This window comes from Equus caballus, chromosome 18 (genome assembly GCF_041296265.1).
Source record: "Equus caballus isolate H_3958 breed thoroughbred chromosome 18, TB-T2T, whole genome shotgun sequence".
In the NCBI taxonomy this organism is placed as follows: domain Eukaryota; kingdom Metazoa; phylum Chordata; class Mammalia; order Perissodactyla; family Equidae; genus Equus; species Equus caballus.
In genome coordinates, this window is record NC_091701.1 from 51,340,220 (window position 1) to 51,353,853 (window position 13,634).

The 13,634-nt window shown below is 39.1% G+C and overlaps 1 protein-coding gene and 1 long non-coding RNA gene across 12 annotated transcripts in view; one reads left to right on the forward strand and one right to left on the reverse strand.

Moving 5' to 3' along the window:
- The window catches only part of METTL8 (methyltransferase 8, tRNA N3-cytidine), a 194,592-nt gene that overhangs the window by 111,137 nt on the left and 69,821 nt on the right, over positions 1 to 13,634 (reverse strand). For 3 of the 11 annotated variants that reach the window (XM_014732532.3, XM_014732531.3, XM_023623114.2), the window contains 3 exons: positions 11,654 to 11,760; positions 11,454 to 11,519; positions 281 to 2,525 (listed from right to left, as the gene is read on the reverse strand). In XM_014732532.3, coding sequence (XP_014588018.1) covers positions 2,317 to 2,525; positions 11,454 to 11,519; positions 11,654 to 11,760 — 382 coding nt within the window. In that variant the 3' untranslated portion in view covers positions 281 to 2,316. Of the gene's footprint in view, positions 1 to 280; positions 2,526 to 4,933; positions 10,677 to 11,453; positions 11,520 to 11,653; positions 11,761 to 13,634 lie in introns of those variants that run through there. The other 8 variants (XM_001917305.6, XM_070241211.1, XM_070241213.1 and 5 more) reach the window with 3 other exon arrangements.
- On the forward strand, positions 1,456 to 4,799 carry LOC138918662 (uncharacterized). The gene is made up of 3 exons (XR_011428265.1): positions 1,456 to 1,591; positions 2,463 to 2,554; positions 4,673 to 4,799. It is a non-coding gene; the product is annotated as an uncharacterized lncRNA (long non-coding RNA).

The window sequence follows — 13,634 nt, forward strand, 5'->3', positions numbered from 1 at the left end:
TTACCACATCTCAGACAAATGGGCATCCATCCTAAGTCATAGGCATCTAAAGAGCAAGGGCCAAGTCTTATTCATTCCAGTATTCTCAGTGTCCAGCACAATTTCTGGCACACAGTAGACGCTTAATGTGTTTGAACTGAATTGAACATAAGCCATGGAAACAGCAATGACTTTCTAAAATAAGAAAACTTGACTCTTCATAGTTAGGAATCATTTCCTATGGCTAATTTAAATTGCAGAAGAGTGCATTTCTCCTTCTCTCCTCAAAAGAGACAAAGACTTGATCACTATCCTTTATTAAAAAAATCTATTAATACTGATATTAATTACCACTTATTGAGCACCAGTCATCTCCAGGCATCATGCCTTGCACTTGATGTGTATTATATTTAGTCCTTGCAACAATCTTCAGGTAAACAATATCATCTCCAATTTATAGTTAAGGGTACTGAGGCTCAGAGATACTAAGTGTCTTGCTTAAGGTTATACAACCAGCAGTAGCGAAGCCAGGATTCCAAATGGGTTCCACATTTCTTCTTTGAGAATACTTTTTACCTGTTTCTACCTGGAAGCTATCATTCTCCTCTTCTAGTGTGCTCTTCTTTTACGGTAAATAAACACATTTTCTTCAGCCTTTAATCATGGCCCTTAAAAACAAACTATTAATAATCTTTTATCTGCCTCTGGCCTTTCCCCAAGTTCTCCATGTTCCTTGAGTTTGGCACCAACCCAACCTTTAAAATACCGTTCAGTGGGGGAAAAAATCACACATTTTGACTTCAACAAAGGAATAGAATCATCTCCCTTTCCATTTTAAGTCAGCATAGAAACTATTTCACACATATTCACAAAAAGTCAAATTTTAAAAAGTAAACAAATAAAAGGAACGATGATCACCAGGAGCCCTGGTGAGAGGTGGGTGGTGAGGTGTGGTTTTGTGTGCTTAATACAGCTATTGGTGTGAAAAAGATACCAGGGAAAAGCACTGAGCACCTGGACAAAACATTTTCTAGGGTGCAAGAGCCCAGGTCCTGGCACTGTACACTCTGAGGTGAAAAGAGACAACAGGGTTCAGAAGGCAAAGCAGGACAGATACTGTGATGCGCAAGAATCAGATAAAGGCGAGTTTTTGCTTGAGCACAGCCGCTCAAGGTGTGGTGTGTGGGCGGGTGCTGGTCTGTGAACTGTTTCATTCCCAGTCTGACAAGGTAAGTAAGAGAAACTGAGTAAGTTTATATCTGTTGAATCTTATAAAAATCTTGGCCTTGTATTTCGTCTATCTTTACTTTTTCCTGTGCATCCCTTCATTCTCCAAACCTAGAGCAGTATCTGACATGTGGCTGATACTCGCTGGCTGCCAGCTATTCATTTTGTGAGTCAGTGCAGAAATGGTGCTCGGCAGAGTTGCTAGTCTAATATTTATTTAGCAGTCCAGTAAAGATTTCAGTGTAATAGGGTTCCCACAATAAGTCACTGGTTATAACTTCGGAAATTCATTTTGTTTGCAGTTCCCAGTATTCCAACCACGTACAAGTGTCAGTGCATACCCTGCAGATTCCATCCATCACTACGGCAAATGATCACTGACCAGGTAAGCTGCCACAGGCTTATAGGTAAATGGTGAAGAACCACTGACAGTGTATCTATCTGAGAAGACTACTCACTAGGTGACAAAGAGACAAAGTAGAATCCACTCCACGTTACTCTTGCCTCCACATATGTGGGGTTTAGGTAATTCCTACTCCTGTTGTTTCTTGCCATGTGGAGAGACAGCAACTGGTGTATGCTGTCCCATCCTCTTTAGTCCCGTCCTCCTCATTCCTGGGAGAGGTAGAGTGACTTATCTAATCAGTGAATTTGGGAGATGAATTAAGGCATGTTTTAGCTAGCCCTTCTTCACTCTCTCTCGGAAGCCAGCTACTCTGTAAAAAGGCTTTACAGGGGCAGAACCCCAGGAGTAGGGTCCTGTGGCTGTCCAGCTGTGGGTCTTGATTCTGGGGTTCAGTATTAGAAACGCAATTGTTCTGATGTATCCTGAGTCATTTTCTGCAGTATCAATTTCATCAGTAATTAAGCTCACATTTTAATCTTCATCTGTTGACACCTTAGTCTCTCTCAGTTGGTTTAAAATTTGGGCAGGGAACATAGGGATAATATTTTTTGAAACTCTTTCAAATCTCACCAGATGGTGGTGATTGCACATTGTGGTCTTGTCTCGTAGGCTATTCTGGCCTGCATTCTTCATGTGCCTCCATTAATTTTCTTGCAGAGAGTCAGCAGATCTTGAATCACTTGGTGACTCCATTATACTGATACCTAATCTGTTCCCTTCTGCAAAGTAGAAGCTAGATCTTCCTCTATCACAATGGGGAATGAGGGTGATCTTCTGGCTTGGCCAACGTCCCCTTCTACCTGCATGTCTCTGGGTATGTTTCTCCTAAAACGGTGCCCCATCTTTCCAGGTTTATGAAGATCAATAAATTCATACTTCAAGACATAGGTGGTGGAAAACAAACACAAGGGCTCTGAAATCAAAAGGAAGAATCAGATAAAGGTGAGTCTTTGCTCTACTAAAATGTATCAAGAACAAAATGTCTTTCTAGCCATTTCTGTGGTATAAGTCAGGTCAGCAGAAAAAAGCTCATGGCTTCTGCAGTCTTCCTATTCCCAAGGTTCAGTTAGGGCTCTTTCTTTGGCTGTTCCTGAGTTAGGCCAGGGGGCATTAAAGTTTATAGTCCAGTTCTCTGAGATTCAGTTACAAGTCACTCTTGCTACAATCTTCTCTGACCTTGTATTTTTCTTTGGGTCACTGGAGCAGTATTTGGCCTGTACTGCCTACTTTAACTAAGCCAGAGTGTGGCTTGCTTCTGCTGGTAGCCTTTCCTAGTGGTGACTGTCTGTGCCTGGCTGAGCTTTATAGGAGTCACTGACCCTAGATTCCTTGTCACCATACTGACATGGTATGCTTCCTCAACTGGACCTTGTCTACGCCAATAGCTTTGTCTTTGTCTGTACCTCCCCTCCCCTGAATATGGTATTTTATTTGCCATCTTACTTTATATTACAGATTAAGTCCTTAAATAAAGACAGTGTCCACCCCCGATGTAGTTAAGATCTTAGTCAGTGTTTCCTATTTTTATCATTCAATTTTTCTAGTCCAAACATCTTTTTTTTTTTTTAAAGATTTTATTTTTTCCTTTTTCTCCCCAAAGCCCCCCGGTACATAGTTGTATATTCTTTGTTGTGGGTTCTTCTAGTTGTGGCATGAGGGATGCTGCCTCAGCGTGGTTTGATGAACAGTGCCATATCCACGCCCAGGATTTGAACCAACGAAACACTGGGCCGCCTGCAGTGGAGCGCGCAAACTTAACCACTCGGCCACGGGGCCAGCCCCTAGTCCAAACATCTTTTAATGTAAAAATGCATTAATATATAGAAGTACAGCCTCCAGGTTTAGAAAGCCTTTTTCTTTGGAAAGTTACTGAGTTCATAACAAACTGAATAAATTCCCCAAGGTAGGATGAACCAAGAGTAACTTATATTCATATATAAACATAACTATAGTATAGATAGTTACATAACTAGAATCAAATTTAATGTAAATGTGCCAAAGAACAGAAAGCACAAAAGATTTACAAAACTTACACGAAATAAGAAAATGTTCAACTGGGTAATAAGCAAAGCTTCATTAACTCAGCAGTCTTGGGGACCTAGAAAGTGAGGTAGCCCATGCCAAATTCCTTTGGTGTTACAGTCCTCTTATACCAGGCCAGGCAACTGGTAATGGAATTGGAGTAGGGGTAAGCCCTGCATGTGTCATGTGGCACATCGTATGGTAGGTGAAAAACAGCAAACAGCGAATTCATTATTCTTGTGAGTTTCCCTGTATACATGATCAGCTTCTGCATGCATTTGGAGGAGAAACAACTCTATTAAAATGTCTTTTAAAAAGCCAAAGCTAAATGACTAAACATGAAAACCTTGAGGAATGGGAAAAAAATCTATGAGGAAAATGTTAGCTTGCTTATCCAGGGAATGAGCAGAACTTAATTCTCATTCCAGCATGGCGGGGGCCGCTGGGCATCCAGCTCCTTTCACTCTGCGTAGAAAACAAATCCCCAAGTTGCTACTGAGCCAAACTTTAAAGGCCAGTCAGGAAATGAGCAGCACTCCCGAATGGGAAAGCCTGGATCAGTGTTTTTTCTAAAGTAAACAAAAGATCTGCAAAAGTATTTCCTTGCACTATTTGGCAAGAGAAAGAAGCACCTGGAGAGTGAGTTAGGAAGAGAAAGTATATAAGAAATGGGAGTAAAATGAGGATGGTTATAATGAGGCTTTGTCTCACTAATCTCCAGAGCCCAAGTGTTCTATTAGGAAACAAAGCTGCAAATGAAGAGATGCTCAGAAAGACTGGTTGATTAAGAGTACATTCATGGAAAGGATAAATAGAATAAATACTTTTCTGGATCTTGAATTTCATCTGTCATTTGGATTTTTAAAAAAACGTTAAAAATATCTTCTAGAGAGTCAAAGTGGAATATATACATTAAAATAAATGAGGGCTGTGAAGGAAGAAGTATGAACAACGAGAAACACAATTATCCTTCGAGACAGAAATTTCCTTGTTACAGTGTCGCCTGTGACACTGGTAATTTCAGCCATTCTCTTTCAGGTGATTTTCAGTGCGAGCTCCAGATGCTGCTTTGAGGGGATGCTGTCTCAGCTCACCTGAGGGAGTGGGGTAACTAAAGATGTATGGAGAGCTATCACATTCTTTACGCCAAACACTCTGTGTGGCAGGACAGCCTCAGGAGAAAGACATGCGACTCTTGGGAGGCCAGAGGTGAGAGAAATGAGGCAGCAACTGCGTAGTGTTGCTTGTGGTAAGCACACAGCATTAAAAAAAAAAACAACAAACTAATGACACAGCAAGTGACTCAACAGCATCTCATCATTAATTTTAGGAAGTCACACAGTTTTAGTGCTTTTTCCCCAACAAAAAAGGCTTAAAGACCTGAAGGGGCATTCCCCACTGTTTTCTGAAACAATCGATAATTGACGTATAAAGACTAACTGAGGAAAAAATTAATTTCTGCTTTTTCTGCAACGAACTAGGAAATGTCACATAAAGCAGCAATGAGTTGAAAACACTGCCAAAGAATTCGTATAAGCATAACAAAATTCATAGTTTTCCTGGATCAAACCTCATAAAACCAAGTAGGAGAGAGGATGCTTGGGGCTTTTTAGTAGGTAATCAATGGCTCACTTAATTTGGTAGGTAACATCTGGGGCCCGGGCTCTATTTAGTGCCTATCTGCTGGAGAAAATCAAAGATAAAGACACAAATCACTAGGATGCCAAGGACACAGCTAACTGGACACTATTTGTGACTATCTGAAGTCCATGTGCTCCTAAAGTATTGATTTTTTCTCCTCATGTAATGTTAACGCGTATTTATTCATTCACCTGCCTCTAGCTGTTCCTTAGTAAAGGTTAAGTGGCTGTGAAACCACATGCACTATAGAATCTAAAGCAGCTGTTTCAAACTCTTGGCCAAGTAGTGCTGCCTTGTAGCTCGCCTTTGACGGGCTCCAGGGGCAGCTGAGGGTGGGCTGTCTTTGACCATCTGGAGGTTTTAATGTGCTCCATCCATCTCATGCCAACCCGACTTGCCAGAGTTGGGGTCACTGTGCTCTGAGACACTTCAGGATGGTGCTCATGGGAACGTGCTCTGAGCCTCCTGGGCCTCTCCTGCAGGTGCACTTGCATTTTCAGTTTGATGCTGTTTTTCTTACCCTCTATAGGCACTCACACGCAGAACTATTATTACTTGCTTGTTAGTGCATGCTGCTGATTCATACTTGGAGGAAAAAGTAATTTTGTCTTCAACACCTCTTCCCTGTCATTTAAGGCATATGTTAATGAACGACAGATTTTGGCATCCACTCTCCTCTGTAGCTTTGAGGACACAATATAGATTCATTATAAATGAAGATGCAACTGTTATTTTACTTCTATTTATATTTGTAACTACACCAAAGCCATCTTGCAGGTACCTTTGTGCCTCTCAAATCCCAAACCCTATTCCAAGACATGCTCAACATTTCATGCTTGAATTGGCATTAATGTGGCATTAATGTACATACAATGTTTTAAATAAAGATGTTTTCACTCATATTTTATTATTGACACTCCCTGAATTCACCTATTTTAGATTATGCTGGAGCTGAATCCCTCTGAAGACATTTTAAGGGCTTTTTTCCCCTGTTGCAGTACAGACTGATTTTTTCCTTAAGTGAGGAGTATGAAAGTGATGGGTGCTCTGCTTGCTTGGAGGGAAGCCAAGTGGAAGGCGGAAGGCTGAAGCCTGAAGGGGGTAGGGCAGAAGAAGAAGTAAACATATGCAGAATGCTAAAAAGAACTGATTGAAAGCTTTTACTTTGTCATTCCTCTCGGTTCCTTTCCTTCTCTTCCTTCCCAGTTGTAACAACTGTGGACAAGTGCAACCTACTTTCTTCATAGAATCACTGGATCTAGAATGAGCTGTCACCTTGAAGATCATCTGATCTAAACTCCCACCCATTGCTATAATTCTCTGCTTGATTCAGGAGCTTGCTTTCTTCTCCAGAAGCTTTCTGAGCAGCACTTGAGTCTATCAATTAAAAGTACACTGATGAGAGTAGAAGTTTTGGAATCAGACCGTTCTGGGTCCAAATTGTGGCTCTGCAACTAACTAGCAGTGATATCCTGGGCAAGTCACCCAATGTCTCAGAGCCCCAGTCTCATCTGTTAAATGGTTATAATAAAAACTAATTCCTAGGAGTTTGAGGATTAAATGAGGGAATAATGTAGTATATAAAAGTATAGTATGTAAAAGATTTGGCATTCAGAGCTAAATTAAGAGTAGCTAAGCAGTTCAACAAGAACTAGGACCCATGCTTCCTGTCTGACTCCAAGGCAATACTTTTCCATGGCATCTTAGTGTCTTTCTCACAAGGTCTCATAGAACCATTGAGACGGTTTCTGTTGCTGGAGTACTCTGCATGCTGCTTTGTAGACTGTAAATGCTGTTATTAATGAAAACACCTCACATATATTCAGTGCTTTAGAATGTACAAAGCCTTCACAAGCAGGGGGAAAAATACCCATGTCAACATGTCGTCTACTGATGACTAATAGAAGCAGGAAGCAGAAGGAGCAGAGGCTCTGGAAAAGGTCTATTAGTGATGCAAATGTGAAATTATCTGCACTTGTGAGGAGCATAATAAACATTAAAATCCATTAGAAGTAACAATGTGTGATATACTCAGGCTTCAGAACTTGGCTTTGACGAGTGGAAAAACCATAGGAGTATACCATAGGAGTTTTGGAGCAAGAATTTAAGTTATCCGAAGTTTAACAGTCTACATGGTTTGAATGCCCAGGAGGGCAGCTCTTTGTACGTAGGTGAATTTTCATGTACAAACTAGAGTACATGAAACGTACAGCAACGATTTAAACTGCATGACGGTAGAAACCTGACTGTGTTCATAATTTAGAGACAAAGCATGTGAAACTGAGAAAAACAAAGCACATAAGTTCTCAGAAGTCAACATTAACTGAGTGTTTCAATACGACAAATGTGTCATACTGTATGCAAAATTTTTAATAATAGACACTGTTACCTTGGCTTCCTCACCACCTTCTGAAAGAGTTCATGTGTGTGAGACTTTTTACATTTGGAAAATGCTCAAAAGTGAATTTTTAGAAATGGAGAAAAATGGAGGGTGCATTTTCAATACAGCATATTCCATTGTCTCTGTATTATAAGAAGATGAAGGAACATATCTTTTTCTGTTAGAAAGAAAATGGTCCTTTTGAAATTAAGCTCCCTCAGAAGATGAATTTTTAAATATCAAACTCTACCTAACTAACTGGTCCTAGTTTTATGGATATGAAGAGAAAATTAGAATTTCATGCAGTTATCAAATACTTTAATACCCAAACAGATACATTTGCAACACTTCATGATTTCTTAATGTCTATAGGGAATATTCCAAATCAAGTCTTTCTCTTTTTTCCTTTGCCAAGCAGCACACTCTAAGTAGGGGGTTGATCCTGGCAGGCTAAGCCAGAGAAAGACTGACCAAACAAGCAGAAGACCCCGGTAGAAATGGCCCTACTGAGCAGACACGTGGAATAGGAGATCTATGCTAGACAGAGACCCAAAGAGCCCAGTTTGAGTCTCACAGTCCAAATTTGGTTGATGTATTTTTGAAGTTTCTAAAGGTTAACTACATGCTGTAAAACATTATAGAAAGACACGAGGCTGAATTTTACCGTGCCAGTCAAGAGGCTGGCTTGAATCTGCTATTTAGGACTGAGAGAGACAGTACAATTTACATGTGTGAGAATGTGAGAATAATTTTACCTTCTGTTGTTTTTAAAACCACCTTGGGCCACGATTTTTAAATTGAGACACAAGAAGATCTGCTGGGGTTCCCATAGCAACATTAACTTAACTAACTGCCCTTGTATGTAATACTTTCATTACTAGTTTGGCTTTTAAATGTACACCTTAATTATGAAATACAACTGAGTTCAGAGTCTCAGGCAGATTTTAACTTTTACATTTACTGACTGATGCATGTTTAAACAGAAACCTTGATATTGTACTTCTGAGGACTTCCTACCAAGGCAAGTATATGCAAAAACCTTTTTGTGGTCTTCCTTGCCCCTGACCTATGACCTCACTGCATTCTGTCCTATAGACAACTCCTCAATCTCTCTAAATACATATATAACATGGCATAGATAGGATAGAACAGAAACAAACAAACCTCAGATGGCTCTGTCTAGAGACTAGAACCCAATGCGTCCTCTATTCAAGCCTCCAAAAGCTGACCCCTTCCCCATCTTTTCTCCATTATTCTGAATCACGAATGTCCCATACTAAACAGACTTGTCTTCTCACAATCTTCTGAGAACACATGTTTAAGGACTAGCCTAAGACCCACCTTCTTTTTTTTTGAAGATTGGCCCTGAGATAACATCTGTTGCCAATCCTCTTTTTTTTTCTCCCCAAAGCCCCAGTACATTGATGTATATCCTAGTTGTAAGTCATTCTAGTTCCTCTACATGGGATGCTGCCACAGCATGGCTTGATGAGTGGTGTGTAGGTCCATGCCCGGGATCTCAACCAGCAAACCCTCGGCCCCTGAAGCAGAGCGCACGAAATTAACCACTATGCCAGCAGGCCAGGCCCCTCCCCTCTTTTTTTAGATAACAGTGTCTTGAATTTCCTTTGAGACACTTTCCTCCATTCCATACATTCTTGTGGCACCATCAATTAAGCTGCCCTGCCACAGCCTGTCAAGAGATGAATCCATGACCCAAATGGGACAAATCACAGTCTTTCAAGAAAGTGAATTTTAAGTGAATTCAAAAAGGAAAAATAGTTGGAACTGAATTATCCCAAAGGTGGTCCTTTCAAGAGATTGTCCATTTTTTCCAGATTTCTGTGGGTTATAATCAAAATCTACTAGCTGATAAGCTCCCCATTTGGGTACTTGCTCATATATTATCTTAGATCATGGTTTAGAGGCTTGGGATGTACATATTTTGCTTTGGCAGCTGGATCCTATTTATGCTTTCTGAAGACAGGGCTAGGTCTTTATTTATTGTATCATTCCATATAATTCAGCACAATGTAAGTACTCAGTAAATGCTGTATAATGAATGAAAGACCAATCTTAGAAACTCCATTTTTACAAAGTGCAATTTGCAAGCCAACTTACATCCTTTTTTGAGGCAAGGTGGTAAATAAATTTTTAATCGTTACAATTTAAGAGTTTTCTTGGGTATAACAGTTGTCTTAAAGAGAGCTTACAACAACTTGTACACCCAAGAATAGCCTGAAAATAATGTTAGCATGGGTCATACTTCCCCAATTTTAGGAAAGGAAAGAGAAACTAAAATTCTACTTTAGACATTAGGCTCTGAATTAAAAAAAAAAAAAAGTCTTGGGGAAAACAGACAACAACAGACCTTCATCTTGGTCTTGTGACTTTCCTTAGAAACAAGGTAAGCTGCCTCTCTACTATCAGATAACAACGGAGGAGAGTTCAACTGTGTTCAACTAATGTATAAATAAAGTAGATGACTTTTTTCCACTTCTGAAAAATGACAGGTTATGGTTTCTCAGAATCATCTGACTTATATCTGCAATTTAATTGAATGCTTATAAAATTCAAAGAACAAACAAAACGGTTAGACATAATTAACCCAAACAAGCTTGAGCATATTAAATTTTGAAAACACACAATATATTGCAATCTTCCAAATCACCTGCATATGCTTAAAACACACAAAGAGCTCACCCATGGCAAACAGCAGGATATACAAATTCTCTTCTTTTCTTCTGTCTTTTCAAAAATGAAAGATTTACAGAAGTCACAGAATAGTTTAATCCTCTGGTTTGTACCTTAATGTGGTACATAATTCAGCCATGAAAAAGGAGTGAAAATACCAATTTGGAGCTTTTTTGAGTCAAGTGAAGTATCATGGTTTCTGGAATTTGCCTTGAACCCACACTCGGTGCATTTTCACCTGTTTTTTCCTATTAACTTGTAAGCGACGATCAACCAGATTTTGCTTCTCATCTAACCCAGCCTTGCAGAACATATTGTAGACTTCCTCTGCAAGACGAAAATTACAGTCAAATGTATGATGTGTGACTGGGGGGAGGGGGGGAAGGGGCATTCAGGAACACTGGAACATTAATGGAATGATGGGCCATCTAAATTTTATTTATATCAAGAAACCCCTCTAGTACAAATTAGTGAAGGACACCTGTGAAACCAAGTGGGTTTCTTCTACTTCACACAAATACACCAAGTACAAACAGTTTGACACGGCAGGTATAAACAGACACAGAACACTATTGGTTGCAGCTTTCAATATTTTGAAAGGTGCACCCTGTTTGAGTTTTTGTTGGTTGCAGAGACCCCAAACAGCACATTATAAAAGTACTCACATAAGTTTGGGGAAAGTCCTTGAACTCAAGATTAATTTTAAATGCTTTTTTAAAATAAGAAATTGATAAAAGACAAGTAATTTTCTACGGACTCTTAAAATCAAATACCCTTCTTTGGCTGCGGCCTGCCATCAATTTTTTTGTAGGTACTGGGCTAACCTCAGTTAGCTCAGTAAAATGGAACAGACTACACCTTCATTTGGGCATGAGGATGAAACAAGTGATTCTTTAAAGCAATTTCAACAGGAAAAAGATTAAAAGGCAAACAAGCCATTTTCAACTGTTTTATATAGAACAGTTATAGTCACCAAAGTATGAGGACATCCAATGTTTAATCAACTACTGAAGCCTCATTTTTCAGGCTTTTGAGTTTCTCCCTGCAAATAATAACCAAAGAGAGTTTTTACAGCTAATTATTTTCCCTTATCGATAAACATACCTTTTGTAAAGAAATATGCTCTGGTACCATCTCCTCGAACATAAAAATTTTCAGATAAACAATGACCTAAAAGAAAATAACTGTGATAAGAGAATCTTTGTATTCTTAAAAAAACAAAAAATAACAAAACTTGACATGAACTATAAACAAAGCATTCTTTAAAACACATGAAAATAACTCCAAATCGAATATACTATTACCCCTTTTAAAACGAAGCTGAGTCTTATCATATCTTCCATAGTCCCGAAACAACAGCATTCCCCCAGGTTTCAGTAACTTGGACAGTCGATTTACAACACCTTGCATCCTTTGGAAACAAAGCAAGATACTTTGTGGAAGTCTTGTTTTGTATGCCACACTTAACCGTCTTAAAGATAAAATGAGCAAAGTTTGATAGGCCAAAGAAATTTAAACCATAAACATAAAGGCAACAAAACCAAAAATATTTCATATAGAAAGAAAAATAAGACACAAGCTTGCTAAATAATCAGATTCAAAAAGCCTAGACGATCAAGAAATCACCCAAATGACCTGAGTGGTAACTTCACAGGGCTTAATGTCTGATGTCAAAGCTGAATTACAAAACCATGTAGCCATTTCCAAACAGCAAATTAAGATAGTTCCAAGGCAGAAAAAACTGAAGTCATTTCATTTTCCTTGTAAGATAAAAAATATGTGAGAGCCATCCCAAAGTGTACATATCTAAACTGGGATCACCTTCCTCCAAAACCAGCTCCTTTTCCTCCTGACTTCTTTATTTAGTTCAAAGGTACCATCATTCACCAAAGTGTAACCTCAGAGAAATCTTCGACCCCTTTTATTTTTCTCTTCTTCCACTATCCTCTCCACAACCATTTGGTCATCAAATTCTATGTCTTTTTCTTCTTTTTAATGGCATCTTTAATATATTTTGTCTCTATTTTGTTTCCTATTAGTACTCCCTTCATACAAACTCCCACCTCTTCAGGCCTGGAAACTGAATAGCTTCCTCATGTGCTTTATTATTCTCCCTGTCAATCCTTCTTGCATATTATTGATGAATTATTCTGCTTAAAATGGTTTTGTCAAATCATCCCTTCACTCAAAAATTTTCAAGATTTCTATCCATAGGATAAAATCTTAATTTCTTACCTGAGCCCTTTAGATTGCCTACAACTGGCCTCAATTAATCCTTCCAACATCTTTCCCACCACCTCCTAATCTGAAGCATCTCCTCTAGTCAAACCGTTACATGCTTGGCTCTGAGCAGTCTACGCCTTTGCTCACGTGGTTTCCCCAAAAGAAGTCTCTCCTCCTTACTCTCTGCCTGTTTGAATTCCGTTCACACTCCAAGCCCTAGCTTAATACTGGGAAGCCTTTACTTTCTTTCTTTTACTGTTTATTCTACTCATCTGGCTCCCAGTCCAACGCGACCCCCTGTGACTTCTCTGGATTTAACGTTTTTGGTTAAGTGTTCATGGCCTTATGTATAGTTATGAACCAGAGATGGCAAAGATTTCAGATCTCATATCAATGGCAAGTGACTGACACTGGCTGCCTCCAGAGCTCTACTGAGGACTCATAAGACTCATGGGGAATGACACAGTACAAAATCAATTATCAGTGTCTGCCCTGAGCAGAGAATGGTAAATGGCAGCTTGTGTGCTAAGTTCTTGCTGTCTCTGCTTTATCAATACTACTTAAAGCTTCTGAGCTTTTATTTTAGAAATGAGGGGTTTGGGTCAGATAATCTGTAAATTCCTTCCAATTAAAACACTGTTCAGTGGAATAACGGGGTGAAAGTCAGATCACGCCAGGTTATGAAGGAAATAGGTAGTAAGAAAATGAAAGTAACTATGAAAATAAGAGAGAAATATGACAGAAAGAGGTCGCATGATTAGATGAAAAGCTCTTTTAAAAAAGTGAAACATAAGTACATGAAAGGGAAAAAGAAAAGCATTTTTCCTTGTTTATTTTATCACAGGTTATTTTTACACAGTGCTTATATCCTTAGGCTTTGGCAATTAAAGAAAACCATATCTGAACCTTAAAATATTCACTTTCAGGATAAATGTTGTATGTACAGAGAAAAATCTATTTCTGCAATTATTAGTAAAACAAGCATGAAATGAAAATGCAGAAAAACAAAGAATCAAATACTTCAAAATGCAGCACCTCCTTCTGCAAATCCTTTCCTCCCAA